At 37.6% G+C, this 10,966-nt stretch overlaps 1 protein-coding gene across 3 annotated transcripts; it reads right to left on the bottom strand.

Moving 5' to 3' along the window:
- Positions 1-122: 122 nt before the first annotated feature.
- On the bottom strand, positions 123-10,721 carry LOC105168860 (uncharacterized). Of its 3 annotated transcripts, none has more exons than XM_011089039.3 (9): positions 10,501-10,721; positions 9,924-10,049; positions 7,891-9,222; positions 5,617-7,371; positions 4,380-5,462; positions 2,991-3,095; positions 2,760-2,849; positions 1,138-1,248; positions 123-1,058 (listed from the first exon to the last, which is right to left on the bottom strand). In XM_011089039.3, exons 2-9 carry the CDS (start codon positions 9,978-9,980, stop codon positions 519-521), a joined length of 5,073 nt encoding a protein of 1,690 aa, XP_011087341.1. In that variant the 5' UTR covers positions 9,981-10,049; positions 10,501-10,721; the 3' UTR covers positions 123-518. The 3 variants fall into 3 exon arrangements, 2 of the variants coding, with proteins under 2 accessions (XP_011087341.1, XP_011087342.1); XM_011089040.3 differs by lacking the exon at positions 10,501-10,721 and adding an exon at positions 10,187-10,492; XR_016066734.1 differs by lacking the exons at positions 123-1,058; positions 10,501-10,721 and having other exon boundaries at positions 1,198-1,248; positions 2,929-3,095; positions 9,924-10,492.
- Between the last annotated feature and the right edge of the window lie 245 nt (positions 10,722-10,966).

The following is a 10,966-nucleotide window of genomic DNA, read 5'->3' as shown; positions in this document are numbered from 1 at the left end:
TGATATCAGTGCACCGATAATCAGTACGTCACAATTTCTCTGACATGATAATTTGCTCTAATACCACGTAAATGCTTCTGTTTGTGGGCTTGACAAAACACAAGCATTGCTTCCACAAACACTAAAAAGAACTAGTTACCCGATTTCTTTAGAATGAATCATGAATACTGTACAATGGGATCCAAGTATAGTTTACAGAGATGCCACAAGAATATATTATACACGACTACTTATCACCAATGGCAAGACAAACTTGGTCCAATGTTTTAATCAAAATGCAGCCTTAAAGATCGAACCAAGTAAATCTTGCCCTGAAGTTCTACTAATGCAAATGCCAGTATGCTTATTTCAGTTGGTATTTGATATTTTGATTTAAAGAGTGATGTATTTGTTCGTAATTCATGCATCTAAATGTTGAGTGATGGATTTCTCCATTCTTCTATCAAGGAAACAGAACCTTTCTTTCTAAACTAAAGAAAATTGTGTGACTCTTTGTGTACTAGAAGACTGCGTTCAAATCAGACCAATTCACCATTGCTGGTGTTAATCTCTGCTGTGAAAAACTGTTCGGCTTTATCTATGAAGCTTACAGGAAACCTACAGTGCAGCATCAATGTCGATGTTTCAGAAGCAGATTGAGCAGGGCCCAAATGCATTTCTTCATTAAGCTTCATAAATTTGTTGTCTCTCTGGTTTCTTGCCTTGGTAGGTCTGATGTTACTAGCTGGAACCCCGCATCTCTGTGGGAGGACACGAGTGTTTTTTGGATAGTTCCGATTATATTTCTGAGAAACATCGGCCTGAACTTTTCTTTCAGGACCCATCTGATTCTGTTCAGTAGAATCCTCAGCTGGAAGAACATTCTGAACCAAATTGGAGTGAATTGCAGGCATACTGCTTTTGCACAACCTAAGGGACGGAAGAAGCATGTCCATGCTTAGTTCTTGCTGAATGACAGCCTTGTTCTGTTCACACCCGTAAGAGGCAGCAACTAGTGTGCCCGCCAAAACGGGCATCAATTCTGGATCACTGAAGAACACAAAAGGCAAATCGCAGACCTGTTCCACCGGCCCTAGTTAGACTGATTCTGTAAATGAAAATCCGCATTTGTAAGAGATGCGCCCAAAATCTACTGACCTTGTGCAGGATAGTAGGGCTCTTTCCCCAGCGAAGGACGGCTTGATTCTCTGGGTGGAACAACGCGAAATAACCAAGAAGTGACAAAGATTCCAGCAGGAGCATACCAATCTAAGAAATGAAGAAAATTCAAAAAGTTCTGTTAAGAAAATCAAGCAAGAGACAGAATATGTAACATCATTAAAACATCTGAGGCCGCTTTTGAGGAACTTTCGTGGAAGGACATTTATGTATGTCATTTGGTCTAAACTAAAGGCAATGACCAGTAAATATAATTCCACTAAAGTTAGAAAGATCAAGAATCCTAATCTGGAAAAGAACTTTGTCTCAACTGGTTACTGACAGCCGGATAATGTAGCAGTGTGCATAAAAGTATGGGCTTTTTTGGTATATCAAACGCCCAGACGTATGCGTATCTCTTCCTATAACTTAGGACAATACAATAAGCAAATGATAAAACTACCATTAATACTGTATTAGCAGATAACTGAATGATCTTGGTGTATGACATAGGGAAAAGAAAAAACTTCGAATAAGGTAGCAATAGGATGCCAAAGGAAAGAGGAAAATGAAAATTCATATCCAATTACTATCCCAGTTCAAAGTAATGGGTCTCATCGTTAATATCATAAGTGTTGTTCCACATAGAATATGGTGTATCCGGATATTGTGAGGTGATATGAAATAAATACATCATCAAATGCTAATTTTTTTTAAGAAATTGTCAAGTTATAAAATAAAATACAAATAACAAAAATTATTACCCATTAATGTATGTCAAGAATTTTGAAATAAAATCGAATAAAATATTATTCTAAAAAATGAGTATGTAACAAAAGGTAGTTTATTAATAGAAATAAGAAAATATTCATTGTACATGCAATAACACCAAGTAAATCACATTACAAGATCTCTAAGAGGAAAAAATGTAGTTTGATTAATGCATATAGAGTTCATGATAATATGATGTTATAGAATATTAATCACTGATAATATGCTTATATAACTGATTATCATGGTTTTAATGATATCATCCAATATTATCAATGATACATATATACTCAGGTGAATACAAGCAGATGCTCTTGAATCAGCCGCGACCAGTCCTGATACTTTGAACCATGATCATCACCATTTTAATATTACACAAATGCTTCTAGTGACAACGAATCCCACAGCGGATATGGCATTTAATAGCATTGGAGATGCTGCAATGCCAATGTTCCAACTAATAACAATTGCATAAGGGCATAGAAACTTTATCTAACCATAGGAGTTGAGGATTTGTTCACATGAATAGACTTGTTAGACCAAAACAAGAGAGGAAAGAAAGAAAATAAGAAACTAAAGACAGACAAGATGATATACCTAATGAAAACTATCGTCAGTAAGGAGATACAGAAATTGATAGATCAAAGGTCATCTTCTCCATATACGGTATCAGAAGTAAATTAGTAGGTTTTCTAATTATTCATTTTATGCGTGGCATAAGCCTGTCATGTCATTAAAGAAATTACTGTCAGCTCCTGAATTGCTAAGACAGATTCAGTTCATGTGCACATCTGGCAAGCGTGCCCACTTTATATGCTACTTGATATTGACAAAGACGAGTGTGATATTACCTTATCAGTGGCTACTACCCAATTGCTTGTGCAATGAGAAAGGATGAAACTCATCAAGTGAAAGAACTCCATTTTGAGGTCTGGCCGGGCCTGCAATTAATTTAGGAGGAAAAAAAAATCGGTTTTGGATAAAAAGGAAACAAGGAAAATAAAGGGAAAATGTCTCAACTTGTGAAGGAGAGGCAAGCCAGTAGTCACTAACTAAAAGCCCCCTGCAGGAGTTGGATTTACCAGCATTTTCTGGATGAAAATTACGTCTATTAGAGCCAGATTGTTCAACACCTTCAAAACTCCAGTCGCCACTTCCTCGAAATTAGATGGAAGGACATACGAGGACTGAAATATATGGTTCAACAAAAAGTATTTAGTGCCTACTGGTGGACACACATTAAAATTCTTAAAAGCTCTCAACACAGCCCCAGTCACAAATTTTAATAGCCCACATGAGAAATTCTGAATAAATACAATACGTACAATTGAGGATAGAATTTGATGTTCTAACTCAAAAGTCAAAACTATTGACCTTGCCTATGATACCTAAATTGAAGTTCAAATATGATGTCTCTTAATATAATAAGTTGGATTTTTACTTGGCTATGCCCAATTTTATATCCGGTTTAGAAACTTTTTCATTTTTCTGGAAAAACTGGGTCAGAAATGCAACAAGAAATAGAGTCAATACCAGATGAGATAGAGCTAACAATATAAACTCATACTAAAAAGCCTTCCTTTTCTTGGTTGAAAAAGACCAAAAAATGACATGTCATACATTCACCAGTGCTTACAAACACACTCACATGCTTCTTCTTGAGTGTGTTTGAGTGAAACCATAATCTTATATCTAAAACAGAATGAACAGAAAGCTTTACATCAATACCAAAATCCTAGTCAACTCATTGAATGAAGTAAGAAGTAAGATTGCAGAAAGGACACCAGGGCACCAGTAAATCTTGCTCATCCATCACGTACTACTACAAAAATAGAGAGCTATGGATCTAAAAACATTTGAGCTGCTGGACCAAGTTAATAACATTAATCGTAAAATACTCAAACTGGAAAATTGTTGGATGGATTGTAAACAGTGAAATCAAATAATATCCTGAACATTTATATGATTGATAAAAGATAACTGGGAATGCCAAGTATCTCCTAACTGAGGTAAGTCATCCAAGTGGATACAATATGAACAAGAAACTACATTTTTTAAATTACCCTATTGCAATATTTACTGGCCTCAATACCTGCATCCACATGCTCACTTAAAAAGAAGAAAAAGGATACAGTTAACGGAGGGCACGTGAAAGACTAAACCAAATCTTCTATTTATGTGATGAACTTCATAAAGAAAAGTGAGATGAAGTATCCAAAAATTTAGACAATAATGTTCTCCAGAACAAGAAAATGGACTGTGATCTGCAACATACAACTGGAACATGCAGTAAACTGGACTGAAAATTATTGTGAGGTTCCATGTCTGACACCCAAGGAACTGTTTCAAGTAAAGTTACTAACAAGTCAACAAAGAACAAGGAATGAAAAAAAAAAAGGCACACAGTTAGTGCAGCGCAGACAATAACCAGCAAACTATGAGATGCGTGCAAAAGTGGATGTATACATAACCTGTTCAGCAGACAACCGGTTATTGGCCTGCAAGAGGACAGCAGTTAACATGGAAGGAAGACAGACTAAACCAGTCTCAGACATTGCTGAAAGAAGAAATGTCGCCGGCTGCTTTAAGTTGGAGCAATTCCCATCACTTTGTTCTGCGCTATTGCTTATAGTGTTATTTTTATCCTTCTGAACAGAAGCACACTGGTGTTTATCTTCTGTTGGAGCTTTTAAAGACTCATCCACAGTCTGGATCTTTGAAGCAATACACTCAACATCATTACAGTTATCAGGAATGACCATTGGGCTAGTTGTTCCTTGAATAATCGAAGTCTCATCTAGCGCCCTACCCTCTGGTACATCTGGCAAATCTGTCGATAAGCTGCCATTCGTTGGCAAAATCGGTCTGCCACCTACACTAGATTCACATGAAGTGAATCTTAAATCTGCAGGCCCAGAAAGCTTTTTCTGTCCAAGTTTAGTTCCTTGCAATACATCAACAGCAGACAAATCCCAGTCTATTGAGGATGAAAATCTGAATTTGGAAGTCAGAACGGTCAATAAATTGATACCTAGGAGAATAGATGAAGGAAATGGGGATCCTTCCACCTGTGGTCGATCATAAAGTGCAAAAAGATCTCGTAGCCGGTGAATAATTTGGTATGCAATAACAAGCTCTATCAAACCATCCAGCATCTGAAGTTGGTACTCATTACAGCTCAAATGACCAATAATTGCTGCCACAGTCCAGAGAAAACCATCCAATATTTCAGAAATTAACTCTAAATTTCCAGTTGAGGTTTTACTTGAGACAACACTGGTAGGGCCAGGGATATTTAATGAAGCTGCCATCTTAATATAATTTTCAAGTGATGCCGCTAACAAGGGGATGATTGGTGGCAAGAGATTCTGTACAAGGAAATAGCATTTGTTTGTTGGCGTTGCTAGCACTACTCTCAGAAGCCTTAAAAGGTATATGGTAACCTGGCACGCTTCAGGTTTTGATGTGTGAGAAGCTGGCAGGGTGGAAGCAATAAAATCTAGCAGACCAGCTTGACGAGAGGCCAGCAACTCAGCATCTCTTCCCTCCAAGAACTAAATGGAAGAAAAAAAGAAGAAAAGAAGAAAAGAAAACTTAAGTCAAATGCAATGATTAATTAACTCCAAAGAGACAGCTGAAACACAAATTACTGATATCAAGTAACATGAACATATAGTCTATCAAAAGCTTAGAATGAAGGTGGAATACTTTGATCATTTCAGCAGTTATAAGTCCAAAATTAGCAGCACCATCTTTTCTTGCTTGGCGAAGTTTTTGCAAATCCTGAATCCACCTAGCAATTTTTCCCCTTGCAGTTCCAACAGCAGTCCTATACCCGAGACTAGAATTTTCGAGTCCTACGGAAGGCTCAGGAAATTCATGTTTCAGTGACATAAGTTTTTGCCGGATTCTTTTGATCCTTCGCTTTAGTGAGTGTTGCAATGCCTCACTGGTTAAAATACCAGAGCCTGCCGTGCAGCCACCATCATTTGTGAGATTGTCATCTCCATTACTGTATGGAGTTGATCTACCTTGAACCGCTAAGCGTCGCAATAAAGGTGAAGATTGATCCCTAAAATCCATTGACGCTCTTTCCCGTATTTGTTCTAGATAAAATTTCCGCCTCTGTTCGCTTTCGCTGAGTCTTTCAGCTAATTTTTGAGCCAAGAGTTCTGCTTCCTCCTGCCGAGCTTTGGCTCGAATCTCTTTCCTTCGCATCTGTTCCATAGCTTTGGCTTCGCGTGCAGCACTTGATGCTTTGCGTTCTTCTTCCCTTCTCACTTGAGCTTCTTCCTTTCTTCGTTGAGTCTCTGCAAGGCGCTGCAACTTCTCGGCTTCAATAAGTCTTTTACGTTCCAAAACAGCTTCTTCCCTAGCCATGTCCTCTTTCTGTTTAATCTTTATTACTTGAAGTTTCTCTGCTCTCCTTAGTTCAGAATCCTGGAGTTTTTTCCGCAATATATGCTTTTTGTTCTCTTCATTCAATGAGGTGATGAACCGTACCTCATTAACTTTACTGCTCTCATCACCAGCTCTTCTCACAACTTCAGCTATGTAAGCTTCATGCCTAGATTCACTACGCTGATGACGAGCAAACATTGACTCTCGCAACTTATTGCTGCGAACAGTTTGCCATTCATTTACACGGTTCAGTTTCTCTGATGTCCGTTGAAGCTTTTGAAGTCTCTCATTTTCAAGTTGAGTTCTAATTCTTGTGGCGCGGGCATGTTTTTCTTCTGCTTCCTTTTTAAGATCGAGAGCTGATTTCTTCTTCTTCTCAGGAGACATAAGTTTATCATGTAAAACACGTACTCGCTCAGCACTTTTCCTGCTCATGCCTGGTGAATAAGAGAAACGGGAAGATACACGACGTGGAGATGCAAGTATGTCCTCCCAGTTCCTCTTCTCCTTCCAAGCATCCATGGACTTCCCTGAGTTTCCAATTTTCCTTTCTCTTTCTTTTTCAGGGAAAGGATTATGTCTTCTCAAGAGATCAGCTGATTTGAGATTTCTCTCAACAGTGTGTTCTGCTAAGATTTTGTTTTTCTTATGAAGCAGCTTCTCTGTGTCAGAAGCAGATCCATGCAGTTCCCTGCTGCTCTTTCCATAGACACGGATATCAGAACCCTCCTTCTGAGGCAACCTAGATGCCATAGAACCTGATTTACCTAAGTCAACATTTCTCTTTTCTTTAGTTGAGCCCTGAGACAAATCTAAGACTTCAGTCTGCTTCCTTCCCTTCTCTTTTAATTCTTTAGAATCTCCCACTCTATCACTTCTCTGAGCAGACTTCTCCAAGTTCAAACTATCCCTTGTTCCAAAATGGGAACTATGGCTGTCAGACTGCAGATTCTCAGCAATGTTGGCACGTTCACTAATTCTCTCTTGTTGTATTTTCCTAAAAGCTTCAAGAGATGAAGACAAGATCTCTGCCCTGCGTGGTGAAGTTGTCATTCGACGGACCTGCCCTCAGAGTAAAACAGTAAGAACTTAAGTAAACAATATGTAAAACTAGATGTCAAATTTCTGTCCACTATCAGCTAATGAATGAAATTTATTTCAGACAAGTCCTTGAAACTGCACAAACAACTCTCCATCTCTTCCCATGATCATCTCTTTTAAACACTTCTTTAAGGATCATAGTTCATGTTTAACCAACAGAAAACTCAATTTCAGAAGTTAATACATTATGTGTACACTTCACTATAAATAAGTAAGAAAAATAAAAACGTCTCAGCCCAATGATCAAATGACAGTACTACAGACTTAGTGACTTACCATTGCAAGAGAAAAGAAGATACAAATTTTACTTACAATCCTGACAGTAATTTATTACTTATTTAACAATCCTTGGTTATTTAATTATTACTAATACCAGTATAAAGTAAAAGCATTGATCATCAAGGAGAAAGAATGTCTAAATATCTACATACTGAAACCAAAATGGTAGTGTATTTGCATCTGAAGGGCACGATTGCTGACCTCCCATGAGAGGGCATGCGGTCTGCGATGATCAGGCTGCATTATCAATGGAGTCCCATCAGCTCCATGAGATGTGGACCTTTTCAATTTCTCAAACTTTTCAACTCTAGACTTCAGTTCCCTAAAGTCTGATGCAGCTTCCTCAAGTACAAGACTAGCCTCTTTCATTTGCTCAAGATCACATTCAAGTTCACAGAGAAGATAAAGTTCATCGACAGCCCTATTAAGGTTTTCAAACAGAAAGCACCAAAGGCGTTCTCTAAATCTTTCTTTGCTTTCACCTGTGGCATCTGAATCAAGAGCATCTGTGTCTCGGCCTTCCAGTAAATCATCAGAATTTGCTTTAGGTTTTTGATCACCTAACTCTTCTGTTGAAGCTACCAACAGCGATTCTCCACTGGTTCCAGCTTCGCTGTTCTCTCGTAGTACTGCATCAGAACACAGGATACTTGTCCTCATGCTTGAAGTGGCATCAGAAAGAGGCACTACAGAAACATCGGAACGATATTCAATTAAATGATTAGCTGATTTAGTAATTGGCACCTCTTCATTGGCTACGCATGCAATATTTTCCCCAGATGGGTTGTAGACGTTGTCATTTTCCTGCTTGAGTTGGTCATGCTCAACGTCAGAACCTGAAATAGTAGCACTGTGACTAGCTCTTTTTTCGCAAGTAATTTGCTCTTTAACATCTTCTGAAGACACTTCATTCACGTCTTTAGTGGTTTCTTCGATAGATATCGTCCTCGGAGAAATAGAATGAGGTTTTGCAAGAACCTTATCTTCATCAACTGCTGCTCCAACAAATTTGTTCTCCTTAGGATCAAGTAGAACATCACATGAAAGATCTTCACAACTCCCAGCCTCAGCAAAAACCTGCCTGTGATTTTTAATTCCCCCAAACTTCAATCCACCTCCAGAAGCTTTACCATAATGTATGAGTGTACCCTCATCCAAGTCACCCCACTTGATTTTTGGAAGGACATCATCTTTGAAATTTTCCTGATTGACAACCAATTTGTCTCTAGGATCTCTGGTATCTATTGCTGCTGAATGAGATGAATCTAGGTCTCCACTATTTTGACTAACAACACATTTATCAAGGTAATGACCAACTGACCCATCCTCAGTAGAGATAGAAAGAGAGTTTGCAGCATTACTGACATCATGAATAGCACGATCTTTACTTGAATTTAAAGATCGGGTTTCATTTATTTTATTCTCCAGTTTTTGACTCAATGAAAGTCGGTTTTTTGTGTTGCTGGCACTCTGTTTCCCAGAGAGCCCTTCAACCCAACCATGTAGCGAGAATTTTGAATTGCTTCTGTGCTTCTGAGAAAGAAGATCATGAAATGACTCTAGCAAAGTAAGTGAAACTGAAAAAATTGTAGATAAGAGAAAGCTTCACATTTTGTCTCATTAGCTAGAAAAATCGAGTGTGAAATCCGCATATGCTCATCAGAAGAAATAAAAGGGGCAAAGCCATGGGAAATGGCAAAAAGTACTATCAAAATGGAGAGAGTTTGGTACTAGAGACAAACTGTGATTATGCAAGCCACACAACTTTGATGAAGTCGTCCACAGAATAATCACCATGATTGGAACGTTACATGCGTTGGTTTCATGATACTCACTATATCAAACAAATACACAAGTGGAGACTCTTAAAACTATGAGCTGGGCTGAATTGCAAAATGTGAAATTCATCAACATATAATGAAAGAAATTAATTCATTCCACTAAATTTTTCTAACATGTCAAATGAAACTCCAGTTCAGATGTATTCTACAATAGTCGTCAGTCATCATCCACTCCAGCCTCTCCGTGTGATAAAGCAGTCAAACAAACTCAAGATTAAATATTCAACTCCTTGTACAAAGAAACATAAATTAAAAAGCATCAGCCCACAAAAAGATTCTGATCATCATATACAAAAATACAACAAAGAGCCAACCGAAGTTAAAATTCTAGTCCAGGAAAACACAAACAATACATTCTTTGACCTCTCTAACAAAAGGGTTTGTGAGAAAAACCTTTTTTACTTGCATCCAGCCAGAAGCCTGATCAGCTCCTCCTTCACTGCTCTCCATCGAAAAAATTCAACAGGCCAGAAAATCTTTTTCTTCAAATATCACAAATTCATTGCGACAAACAGTTCCCTATTAAACATTAAAATCAGCCAGAGCAGAGAGAATCAGATGCCTCTGAGACAATTCTGTCCATGATACAAATTCAAACTGGGCCGAAGTTTAAAATTTAATAGGGCCAAAGAAAAAGAAAAACAAGAATCCAATACCGTTAATATATGATCAAACTGAGGGTCCCAGAAAAAAAAATGCCTCAAATTGATAACAATGGGCTCTAAACTTTAATCAAAATCGTCCCGGCTGATACTTTACAACTAATTCAAGTGCAAAAACATCTTAAGAACAGATTGGGAGTTGAAAAATGTTACGCAAAGTATTGGAAAATTATTTTCTTAAATTCTTTCTCCTTAATCTTTTTCCCCACTTCAACAAGAACCAAGAGAACAGAATGATCAGAGAATAGTGACAGTAAATTTAAAGTAAACGAAAAATGAGGGAGACGATGGGCAGAATGATTACTGACCGATCGATCGCAAGAATTGCCCTATTACAACAATTGATGTCCCACAACCCTGCGTGTCAATTTAGGAGTGTGCTTGATTTTCCAAAAAGGCAAAGGTAAAATCGGCTTTAGTTAAAAAAAGAAAGTAGTAATAGAATCCTTTATCATTTGATATCTTTGTGAAAAACTCAAACTTTCGTCGGACAGAATTTACAGCCTTTGTTTGCTTTGATGGATGAAATAAATAAGATAAAGGAAAATGGTATTTTTGGTGAGATATGATATATCTTGTTTTGGTCTTTAGTAATTATATATTTAGTCATCTATCTTTTTACCTTTTTTCGTATATTTGGTCTTATTTTCTGCACTTGCTTATTAGGTTCAGGTCTTAATATATTTCGTCATAAGTTGTCGGATTTGATTTTTCATATTTTATTTCGGCCAAAATGTATTGTTAGAGAAAGATAAGTCTAACACATATAGCAAT

Source organism: Sesamum indicum, linkage group LG8, assembly GCF_026168435.1.
Source record: "Sesamum indicum cultivar Baizhima isolate 11 linkage group LG8, ASM2616843v1, whole genome shotgun sequence".
Lineage (NCBI taxonomy): Eukaryota > Viridiplantae > Streptophyta > Magnoliopsida > Lamiales > Pedaliaceae > Sesamum > Sesamum indicum.
Note: the sequence above shows the minus strand (reverse complement) of the source record. Positions and strands in the feature narration are given on the sequence as shown.